This window comes from Hippoglossus stenolepis, chromosome 19 (assembly GCF_022539355.2).
Source record: "Hippoglossus stenolepis isolate QCI-W04-F060 chromosome 19, HSTE1.2, whole genome shotgun sequence".
In the NCBI taxonomy this organism is placed as follows: Eukaryota; Metazoa; Chordata; class Actinopteri; order Pleuronectiformes; family Pleuronectidae; genus Hippoglossus; species Hippoglossus stenolepis.
In genome coordinates this window covers 4406081-4418424 of record NC_061501.1, presented here as the reverse complement: position 1 = coordinate 4418424, position 12344 = coordinate 4406081, and the positions used below count along the sequence as shown (strand labels likewise).

General features: G+C 42.9%; 1 protein-coding gene across 7 annotated transcripts in view; it reads right to left on the bottom strand.

Annotated features, from left to right (window-relative positions):
• The window catches only part of mpp7a (MAGUK p55 scaffold protein 7a), a 138038-nt gene that overhangs the window by 87256 nt on the left and 38438 nt on the right, over positions 1-12344 (bottom strand). For all 7 annotated transcript variants that reach the window (XM_035143119.2, XM_035143120.2, XM_035143122.2 and 4 more), the window contains exon 3: positions 401-519. In XM_035143119.2, the coding sequence (XP_034999010.1) occupies positions 401-519 (119 nt within the window). The remainder of the gene's footprint in view (positions 1-400; positions 520-12344) is intronic.

The window sequence follows — 12344 nt, the reverse complement described above, 5'->3', positions numbered from 1 at the left end:
GACGATGAAGGTGGGTAAGGCAGACAGCATTCGAGAGAGATGAAAGATTCAAGAAGAGGAGAATTACTAGTGAGGGGATTTCTAATTGAAATAATCATGATTATGAAACTGTTGCTCCTCCAATTCTTAATGTAAGATTATATGATGGTTTGAATAAAATAACATTTTCTATAATGGTAGACATGAAAATTGCTTGTTTGATAGTGTTTGGTTGCTTTAATAAAGAACTGAGGTTCCTCAACCATCTTATGAAGTAGCTCTATGGCAACCACAGTGTCCTAGGAAGACCAACGTGGCTTTAAAAAATGGACAAAAAACACTCTTAAAGCAGTAGAGAAAAAGAACTGTTCCATTGTACTGAAAAAGAAAGAAGTGGGTTTTTTTGGTGTTGTTGTTTTACCTTGACCAGCGAGTGGAGGCTCCTCTCCCCGAACATGTCCTGGAGGAAGGTGTTGTCCTCTGGGCGGCTGACATGGGGCTGCAGCTGGGAGGGCAAAGCTGCCAGCAGCTCATACAGGCCTAAAGGAAGGGGGAAGAGGAAACAGATAGTCGGCATGGCAGTGGGTGGTTTAAATGCATGCATGCAGTCTCACACACAGACACACAGAAAACAGATGCATAGAAACAGATGTTCAAACAGCTCCAGTTTACTGATACATAAAAGAAATAGTGTAAGTGAGCAGGAATGCATACACTGTAACCTTGGACACATTGGAGACAGACACATAAGGAAATGTGTATACAGGCAAATAAATGGCATTACTAAGGCTTTTAGTCACACACTGATGAGATGCCCTGTCATTTTTATCTGTGGATGCTCTCTTTGTTTGTGCATCTGTGGAAGAGAGCTATAAGCTTCATTCAGCAGAAATAAAAAAATGGATTTTTGCTCCTGAGGTGGCAAAAGGAAATACGAGAGGCACTACCACATTTCCTCCACTCTCTACTTCCCACTATTGTCCTGGCATTTTCTGTTGTTTGAGGAACACTGCTCTCCCCGGTAAGAAACAGCTCCAAAAACTCCATGTCAAAAAAAAAATCTACGTTTTGATCAGTGTAATAAAACAGATGGCACACAGGCTTCAGGAGGCTTCCCATACAACACATCTTCGATGCCTGTGAGCAATCACTTCTTTGGAGTGAATGCATGTGTGTTTGCCAAACTGGAGGTTTGGAAGAGATACTCCAGGTAAATTGACTATGTGGCTGCTGTGCTGTGGGTATGTCACGTATGTATATGTATAAATGTTTGTTTTATATAAAAAGCTTAAAATGGAATTGAAACGTTTGCACTTAAAAGAAGTGAATTCAAAATTAAGTGAAGTGAACAGAATTGGCTGACGTCATGAGCTTGCAGGGACAGCAGACTTCTATCCAGGCCTTTATTTGGACTCTATACAGGTCATCATCTGGTGACAGTGACAGAAACAGGGCGCATGGACCAGCAAGCCCATAGCTGAATCTGAATCCCCTCAAAACAACAATTGCCTCCAAGGCCTTTTGGGGTTTACTAACCCGACTTATAAAAAGTAGGAATATTTCAAATTCAATTTAAAGAGAAACAGACTGGGGAGCTGATGGTTTCAAGATTAGGCTGAGGGGAGGTGAAGCACTCAGTGGGAGAGAGCAGAAAACCAGCGAGTGAGTGGGGTTCCTTCCAAACACAACAGACTCCTGGAGCGAAAACTGATGGAGAGCAGTAGCAGATCCTTGTTTGCTGTTCTGTTCTGGTCTTCAGCGTGGCTGTGATTCCACTAAACCAGGAGATACATTAAAGGTCAGGCCCGTGCTTAGTGCAGCAAAGTTGGATTATGTGCATCAAAAGGCCTCTTTACTAATGCACCAGAAAATCCCCCCCAGATTCAAACTTCTCAGACAGAGCCACACAACGCTCGAAACCCCTTTGAACCAACACCGATCATGTGAGAAAAATCTAAACACGTTCACGGTGGAGCCATCGAAACATCAAAACAAACTCGAGCGGCTTGGCTACCTCTCTGAGGGCGTCTTTCATCAGAGGTCAGAGCTGAGGAGAGGAAAGAGAGGGAAGAAAAAACACACCACAAGTGCAACTCAAGTAATTCATAGCTGAGAATGATTGATTGAAAACACTGGTTGATATCGTTGGCTGATTGAATGACTGACTGACTGAACTGGCAGCGGCCGGCCGACTGGGTTAAAGCAAGTGTGCGCTGGCAGCTCAGGAGGTTTGGCAAGAGTGTGATGGCTGACTAACTTAGCTCATGTCATGCACTGCTGCGGCTGCTGGCCAGTCAGAGAGATGGAGAGTCACGTGCCACTCTCTCAACCCTCTGCTTTCCATTTGCAGGTGATTTGGGGTTTGATATCTTTGAGCACACACACAGGATATATCAAGATATCCGGACCTGTTCTCCAGCTCACAAAAAAGACTCTGTGTCGTGTTAGCGCTTCACGCCTCACTGCTAAAAAGGAAAGTAAAAGCCACTGAAGACGAGAGAGATTTTACATACATGTGCAGCAGTCTTATTAAAGCAACCCCCGTGGTTTTTACGCAAGCTAAGTGTGCGATATTGTCCCTGCTATACAATCATCCGCTGCTCGGTTCTGTCATCCTCATCACCGCTAACGTTCAAGCTAAAACAAGCCGGTCTAAGGGCCGCCGGCCCCTTCAATCATTTACAACTCGGAACTCCCAGCAGAACATCTCACATTATGTATTAAAGACGTGATTTAAAGAGACAGATGAGAGGATGAGGTGAGGGGTTTAGAAAGGGCAGTGAGAGTGGGGGGAAGAGATATGGTAATGTCATTACTATTGGCAGAGCTGAGATACAGGTAGGAGGGGATGAAGGGAACAAGGGAGGGAAGGAGAGAGTGAGATCCCCAAAGCGTGATCCTCCCCAGGTGCAAAGTCTCCCCTCCTGTCTACACTATCAAACATTCAATACTTTATTCCTTCTGACACCAATTCCTCCTTGGCCATACTGCGAAGAACTTAAGATGCTGTATGAACGGTGCCAATGGCACATTATGGGAAATACATTGACTCCATTAGCTAATCAGAAATAATAACATAATGGTGGGATGGGATAAAAGACACGGTCTGGGGTCAGTGTGTCAAGATGAACCCAGTGACCCTCAGAAATCCCAGTTTCAAACAACAACAGAAAAAGCTGTAGAGGAGCCAAGAGCTAAACAAGGACTCTGCAAAGCTGAAATTAAATACAAGATTGTATGGGTGGACAAGCGAAGAAAAGAAATGGAAGCAGAAAGAGGGAGAGGAAGGGAGCCAAAAAAACAACCACAGTGGTCACTGTGTGTAGACACTATAAAAAGTGAAGAGAAATAAATCTGCGGCCAGATGTATGGAAACATGCATAGATGTGCAACATCAGTAACCGTGTCCGGGCACAGACAATGAGAGACAAAATGAGAGAGGGGGAAAGAATAAGAAGAAAGCAATTTGACCGACTCTGCACCGCTAAAGGGTGGACCAGCTTCTTGCTTTCAGGGCTGGTCTGGCTGCATTTGATTTGTTTTGGCCAGACTACTCCGGACCCTCTCGTGCGGCGGCTGCATGTAGTGGACCTGGCAGCGCCTTGTAGTGGAATACTACGTTGTGTTGTGGCTAGCGCTGGACCAGCCCAGAGGTCCTGGAGACCAGCACGATGTTGCACACGTTGGCCGAAAAGAGTCTTCAGAGAAACCGGAGAGGCCAGGGCCTCCGAACGCTTCCCGTACAGAGGAAGTGACCACTTTAACTGCCAAACAGCACTTCCCCTCTCACGCCCACACCTCCACAGTGGTTAAAGAAAATAACAGTGTTTTTCATGGATCCCTTTTATGTAAAACACACACACACACACACAAAAAATCCCAGACAATGAAATGCATTAAACATGATACGAATCAAATTGCTAGTCACATAGGTCAACAACCTCAGGGGTTTTACTACAGCAGTACAAGATGAGGAAATTACAGGGACTAATCTAACAACACAGAGTTTAAATGGCTGTAAAATATGACCCTCACCGTGACATTGAAACTACACAATTGTTTACTTATACACTCAGTAGAGGAACACTAGCAGGCTGCTGTGAGACAAATCAGTCTGCTCCTGACTTTAATTGTTGGTCTGTACAGCACCAATGCTGAGGGACCTCACTTCTGACTTGTAACCGACACACATAAAGACAAACTGTCTGTCTGTCTTTCCTGAAAATGAACTTGTTCAAATGCAGGAAATGAACGTTGCGTTTTACACCCCCACTGCACTTATTCCCAGGTGCTGAATGAGTTATTGACCTCCCCCATATATAATGTTCATGGGGCTCACCAGACTGCAAAGGCAAGAGCATTGTGACAACATGTGGGAGTTTTCTTAGGCTTCGTTCACACTAATGCGTTTTCATGTTAAAAGTGTTTTGAAATGAAAACAATCCAGTCCAGTCGAGCATTTTAGCCGAGTTTCAGAGGGAATCGTCGTCTATGACAGATGACAAATGCATATTCACGTACACTGGGCATGAGTGTGCCAAGGTAAACGGGATACAGAAGGCAGATCTTCTACTCTGCAGTTGGTTGGTTAGTTACAGAAGATACTACAGACAAGTAACAGCTATGGTGAAAAGTCATCAGGCATTTCTTTGCTTAGAACTGTTACTGACGAGTGTTACTGTTACTGACGAGTGTTACCAACTCTCGTAATTTGTTCAAGAATTCCATTCAATGAGGCTGGATGAACGAGGCTGATGGAGTTGGTTTTCCACAGGAAAATGGTCACATGATAGGTTTGTGATGAATCAGGAAAGAATACGTTGTGGTTGATGTGACAGAATCAAGAAGCAAGCGTGAGTGACTGTGTCACCGTTCTGTCCGTTTAGACTGAAACGCAGAGTTTTCAAACTAAAATGGGGCGAGAGATTTATCCAACAGGCTCCGTTTTAGAGTCTTTGGAGTAGTGTGGATACCAGATGTAAACAAAGCAAAAATGATGTGTTTTAAAACTACAATGTACTAGTCCAACTACACCGATGGGTCTGTTGCCAATGCATTTGTTTGTGTGTGTGAGTATGTGTGTTTGTCACTTTGAAAGCCCCGGGCCCATTTGCATTCATGCTGCTAAAAGAATGGGGCCTTGTGCATCCGAGACCACCTCCGAATGTGGTCTGAGTGATCAGATCTCAAATATGTACTGCATCACTTGAAGCATATGTTACCAGGGCCACAGAGGGTCATTTGTGGAGAAAAATGGTGGCAGATAGAGGTGTCGCGACAGTGGAGCCTGATGTTTCTTTTAACTCCTCATTCTACATTTGATAGAAGGGCGAAGGCTACCTCAAGCATAACAAAACAAGACAAAGGCAGAAAGGAGAGAGAAAAACACAACATCTGAGATACACATTGACATAAATAACATCTGATTAAAGTGTATGTGCAGACAGGAGAAGAGTGATGACACTAAAAACAGAAGGAACTCTTTCCATAAGCACGAAATAACAATTACAGTGATGATGATTCCTGCATTTAAGCAAACAGGATTTCTCTCAGAAGGGAGAAGCTGTAGACAGACTGTGGGTGGGAAGACAGATTTCAGTCAGGCGGCAATGTAAGGAGAAGTGTTTAGGGCCCGTTGTTCACAGCCAACGCTGGACAGGACAGAATATCAGTCCACTGCCCCCATGCAGCATCTGATCTGTCCTGAAGACGACCTGTGCAGGACCATTTTTCAAACTTTCTCTTTACTAAAGGAGATGACAGGAGCATGGAACACCAGCTGCAACATCAAATGTCTGGATAAAGTGACTATTTGACTGGTGTGGCATCAACCTCTAGACGTTAAATTATATAGTATTACAAGATATATCAGCTGAGCAGATGCTGGGATTTTTAAACATAGTTTGTAATGGTCAAGCAGCATTCTACTTGGAAAACAACACTGGGAGACGGTGGGAGAGCGTGGAGAGACGCAACATATAAAGCTGGCCCGGGAACTCATCAGCAGGAGTCTGCGTTCCATTCAAGCCCACAATCCTCCCATTACCAGCTCCAACGACCAAACCACTTCCCCACATTAAAAAAGGTCAGGGGACAGAGCCCTCCAAGATCATCTTCAATGATATTACAGAGTCACGGTCCCTGAGTAACTCCATCATTTGAGAGGAAAAAAAGAGCAAGTACATTTTGCAAGATGTTAGTTAGGCCTCCACAGCATGGAAAAATGAATTAAAGTACTATGGGCCAGTCCAGGTGCAATCAAGCGTCACTCCAATCATACATCAGTTGTTTCACCGCCACTCGCTGAACTCTGAATATCTTTTCAGGGCCTACAAGGAATCTGTGGCCTTTGCTGAGATCATGTCTCATTCTGGGAAGTAAAAAGAATCCAGGTTGCAAGAGCTTAACGAAGTTGCATTTCGGAGCCAGGACAGGCCAAGCCTTTCAAAACGGATTTTCAATACGCCATTGAATATCACGGTCCTCACCCGTACTCTGCTCCACGCTTCGTTACACCTTCCTTGTTCAAAGGGCTGTCGACACATTGAAAACAGATCTCAGGACAAAAGGACAAGTCCAATCAACTCAATTGAACACATATAACCTGCATCCACCACCTGAGGAGCCAGTAGTATTTCAGCTACGACAGTTTTAACAATCACACTGGAGACTTGTGAAGCTTGAGCAGAAGCACCTGCAGCAGGACTAGAACGAAGTAACATAAATGGAACTGGGTATCTTGCCGGAGTTGTTAAACTGCCCTCTTACAACACTTCTCAAAATCTGGCAAAGGATATATAATGTAAGGACGGAAAGAAACGAACATGAACAAAAAAAAAAGACGAAGGTCAGGAATACCTGGCGAGACAAAAATATAATGACATTGTTAAAGCCAGATACATGAAAGTTCCTGTGTACACCGGGGTGTGCATGCCCAGTGTACGTGATGTGTGTTTTCAGCCGTGTTAGTAAGGATGGGGATTAAAATTGATAATGAGCCAAAACGCTTGGACAGAGATTGTTTTTGTTTGAAAACGCCAATACATAGAAGTATGGAATGGATGTAGCCAAAGTGGAGATTGATACTTGGATAGAAGGTCCTGAAATTTGCAGGAAGGCTCATCCAGAACTTCTTTTACTTATATTCTCTCTAACATGGCAGACAAAAAACAGCAGCCGCAACAAACCAGCCAGATGCAAATGACCTGCCACCTCTGCTTACTGTGGCAATAGAACTGCAACAGACATTCTGGAAGAGGACTGCATGTTCTGTCCAAAGCTGTGGCCAGCGTCTCACTTCTAACAAGTCTTCCAGGGATATATCAGAGGCAGACATACCAATCCACCTAAAAGCCTTCGTTCTGATCATACATTAATAGGAGCACTTGTGAAAATCTGTGCTAAAACCTTACACTAAATCTTTCTGTCTCAATCTCAAAGGTGCAGACTATTACTCAACATCCCATTCCTTGGTTGTCAAACAGAGCACATGGGCTGTAAAGCTGTTTTCAGGTTCTTTCTAATGCAAGTGTGCATGTCCTGCCCACCACTGACCGATTTAGTACCCTGTATGCTTTGGACGAGAGCTGTTGAAGATGTCATTCCACCTCAAAGAGAAGGAATTCTTTGTATTCAAACAAATAAAAGCTATCATTCCACTCTCAGTCACACTCAGTTTCTTTCTTTTACATCTGCTTCCCTTGACAGTGTTTTTATTTTTTTGGTAAAACGATGTGGAAATTTTAGTTCTGATGTAACTGGAAACAGGGAGCTCTTCCAGTGGCAACAAATCCTTGTGTTTCGGTACTGTATCACCGCAGCACACAGCCGGCTACTGGCCAGGGACCACGACAAATGGCTGGAAGCTCCCAGAGGAACTGCCACCCCCAACCCCGGCACAGACAAAAGTCCTCCCCCGGCCCTCCCCAATGTCTCCCATGAGTTGAAACCAGCCACGGCCAGATGCTCGGGATTCTTGACATCAGGACGGAAAAATTTACTGTCGACCTTGACAGAGAAAAAAACAATATGGCCATATCCTTATCATATTGCTCATATTATTCAGAGACTTGTGTGTTTTATGTGAGCATTTTTCCTATATAAGAGCATGTATGTGTGGGAGCAATAACACAATGAAGTGACACAGTGCTCCGCCATAGGAATATCTGCATCTCATTACCCAGTATCATTATATAGCCATCACCTTCTCCAACGGGGGGTGTTCAAGATTGGACAGAATAAGATGGCTGGAATCGCTCATCTATCGTTCTCGCACAAACATGCACAGATGCTGCCAGTAAGTTATTAGTGTATCTGGTAAAAGAGTTGTCCCATTGAAAGATTTCCATGTGCAGTCTTTTCATGCGTGTGTGTCGGCCACCTCCTCCGCAGCTGTGTGCACGGCCGAACCACCACCCTTATCATTAAATGCTGTGTGGGGACTGTAAACCTTGATAGAACATGCAGGTACGGCTTGGAATAACACAGTTAACTTTAATAAGGTTAATAAAAGGGCATCGGGGTCTTTAGAAGGGACAGTTTGAGAGTGTCGCTGCACGGCTTTAAGTGGGCGCATGATTTAAGGGGCACCACGTAGTGACAGTAATGGCACATTGGGGAAAGCGTGTCACTAAACTGTTAGCATTATGTAGCTCTAAGTGATTTTTGTGGGACATCACGACATATAATTTATCATAGCAATGAATGTCTCTTTCACTGAATCAACCAGATAAAAGAAAGAAACACACTGTTGACCTATATTTCTGGTATATTCATAGAAAGTTATCTAAAGTAAATATACATTTAAATAGATAATTATCTGGACGTTATAACCTAATCAAGGCTGACTTATATATATATTTTAGAGAATATGATAACATTATAAAATGGTTAACAGTGGTTAACATAGCTGCCTCAAAGCAAGAAAGTTCTCCGTTTGAATAGGTGCACAAGGGCCCAGCCTCCACCCCTCATTGATAAACAAATACAACTAATGGATGGATGGAATGGGTGAATATATGAAAAATATATATATGGCAAAATAGTCTGTATTTATAAGCGGCACAGCTGCCAGGGGCAATTTGGGGCTCAGTATCTTGCGTCAGGACACTTTGGCACAAAGACTGGGGGAGCCTGGCATCACACAGCCAACTTTCTGCTTAGTAGACAACCCACTCTTGCTGCTGAGCCACAGCCACCGCAATACGACATGATATGGTACAATATGATATGGCATTAACAAACATTTTGGATCCCTTACAACTGTGACCAAATTAACAGGACATTTGAAATAAATTCCCTGTGCTCTCTGATGAACAACCTGTACAGTGGATTCATGGTTTGTGAATTATCTCAAACATATCTAAATTTATATTCTGATGTTGATATAGCTGGGATAAACTGATAACATTGGCAGAAATATTGTCCCTGCACTACTGTAAATATCATTATGTTTGTATGCAGTCAAGAGCAATATAAGCAAATCTTAGACTCATCTGAAACACACACAGGTACAAGTCAGGTAAGATTTATGTCAAATTTTTGTTCCAATTTCTCCAGCTCTAAATCGCCTCTATCCCCCCATGCAACGTCTCCCCCACAACCGAACCACTCGACCAAAAGACTGCAGTCACATAACTCCAGAAACAGGTCAGAAAATGGGGCCAAAAGGAGCAAACACCCACTCTCACATCAGGGGGCTTACTGACCTCTTAATGGCATAAACCAGATGCTGCTGAGAAAAGGAGGAAGCTCCTCATCTGCAGACGGTGAGCTGTTACCATAAAAGCCAATACTACAAGACAGCCTGTATAAATACTGACATACTGTGTATGCAGTGAATGCTGTCATTGATTTCTGTACGACAGCGATGATAAACATTGCCAAGTCATTTTCCATATGTTAATTTTGAAATGAAACAACACTGAAATTCAACATCCGTTCCCTTTTTCGAGATCAGTTATTGTGTCTTTTATTGCATCTTTTTGGCATGAAGGCCTCTCTTTGTCATTGAGGTTGATCGGCCATCCTGTGATAAAAAAAACACACAGTGCAAAATAAATTAAAACTTGAAACTTAACCTTGGAGCTAATGGAGTTCGGAAGGGAGATTGATGGTGTGTCGCAGACAGAGGAGTGGGCCGGTCGTGTCCATGTGAGGATGAAATAAACTGACATGAGCCGAGCCAAACTGAGCGGAGGCGGAACAGTTATCTGTCCCTGACTGAGCCCACAACAAAAGTCCATCAGCGTTGAACAGGAGGAGGAATGACTAAACCCCAGCTGCAGGACAGACGCGCATGTGTGGAGAAGTGTTCAGATTAATTCATCTGTGCAGAGGTTTGATTTATCGTCTGAACATCGCTGCGAAGAACCCCTCACCATTATCAGCCCTGTGACGTGTTTGCACAGTTAGAAACTAATTTTCTCTTTCTTCTTGGCCTCCTTGTTAGAATATGAATTAATGCGTATTGGATCCTCAGAATAGCAGCCAAGAAAATGTCACATCAAAACCACAACCTCTTAAAAGCATGGGGCAGGGTTTTCTAGCAGCTGAAGGATGGAGAGTAGAGGTTGGACTCACTCAGACAGAATGTTTCAAACACCAAGAGCGGGGCCAGCATCATCAACTAGAAAACCTGCTACTAATGTGCTTCCAAGGCATTAATAAAAAAAACATCAAAGTCAGAAGAGTCCACAGCAAACCCAATCACTACCACGGCATCTCCAGCAGTCCCCACGGTCATATTTAAAGGTCACTTTTTCCAATCTTTCATCGTTTTTCAAGCTTGTTTTTACACTATTTGGTTTCATTTATTAGACTCCAATTCATACAAGGGCCTGCTGTTTACTTGGGCTAAGACAGAGAGAGAGAGAGAGAGACAGACGGGAGACAGAGGGATGGTATGATCTCACATGTGCCCTTCATTTATCTGCCCATGTGTTTGCTTTCTAAACACTCCAATAATTAACCTTTTCATAAGATCCACACACACTCACCTATTCTCCTGCCCAAATCTGGTGATGGAATAGGAGATCTGCTACTAAAAGATAGTTATATTAATGATAATATTTTCCCCCATTATGTTAAACGTCTCAGCACGGTGCTTCATCGTCTGTGTGTGTATGTGTAGGGACGCTGGTGTTGAAGGGTCTGGAGATGGCAGAGCTGCTAAAGAAAAGAATCTAAGCTTCTGGTGAGATGCTGTAATGTCTGTGTAATTACTGGCAGCCACTATATGTGGAGGAGTTATTGTTTGTCTCTGGATTTACGCTTGTCTGCTGACGTATTGCTGCAAACACGCCAAAGCTCCATTACTTCTAAAGGTTCCTGCTGTAGCGGATGTGAAAGACCTCGAAAATGTACATATACTGTTGTAGATAAAAGGATATACGCATGTTTACTTATCCAAGGAATTCACAACACTGCATGACACTAGAATGACGGTTTCAAAGTCAACACAGTAAATCTGCCACCATAGTATTCTGTAAATCAACAGGAGCACAAATAGTTTGACACGTTAATAAATCCAATGTTTAGTATCATTTTACAAATGTTTTTCTCAGCCTGCCTCATGCCTCAACTATGTCTGATATTTTTGCTAAATCCTTTCCCATTCATAAAACTGTAATCAATCTGAGGTTTCTAGTTTCCAAAAACAATTCTATATTTGTTTTTAAATAGATATTTTATAATTTTGTGGGTGCTTAAAATCCTTTATTGTGGCAATGCCCAGTAGTCAAGTCATTCTGAGACAGAAGTCATTAACTTGTTTTTCTTTGTTTTCACCCCGTCCATTTGTTTGTCGGTTGCTTTGTCTGTTTGTTTGCAAGCAAGATAACATAAAAACTACTGGACGGATTTCTATGACACATGGTGGCAGGATGTGATCAGGAGAGAACCCATTACATTTAGGTGCGGATGCAGATCAGGGGGCAGATCCAGGATTTTTTTTTTTCACTTTCTTTAACATTGCAACATTTTTGTTGATTTTCTCAGAAAACAATTCATGGATCTCGATGAAACAAATCCGACATTTTCAGGGGACTGATATGAGTGTATGTAATTTGGTGCAGATCCAAATAAACCGTGGATCTAATGAATTTTTATGTGGTATTTTAAGGGGATTGTTGGGCCTTAATGGAGGTAAGCACTCTGCTGAGTGCCACTCTAGTTTTGTATTAAAAATCTCTCTTTTTTGCATTATTGTTCCTCTCCTACGCCTCTTTGTTTTTTGTTTTTATCAACTGCAAAGATTTTTGATGTTTGTTGTTTTTGTCTGTTCTTTGGTGGGTTATGTTACGGTGAGTTATATTTTCTTACTGATGTACAGGGATGCACAGCGATTGTCCAAAAGAGTAAACTGA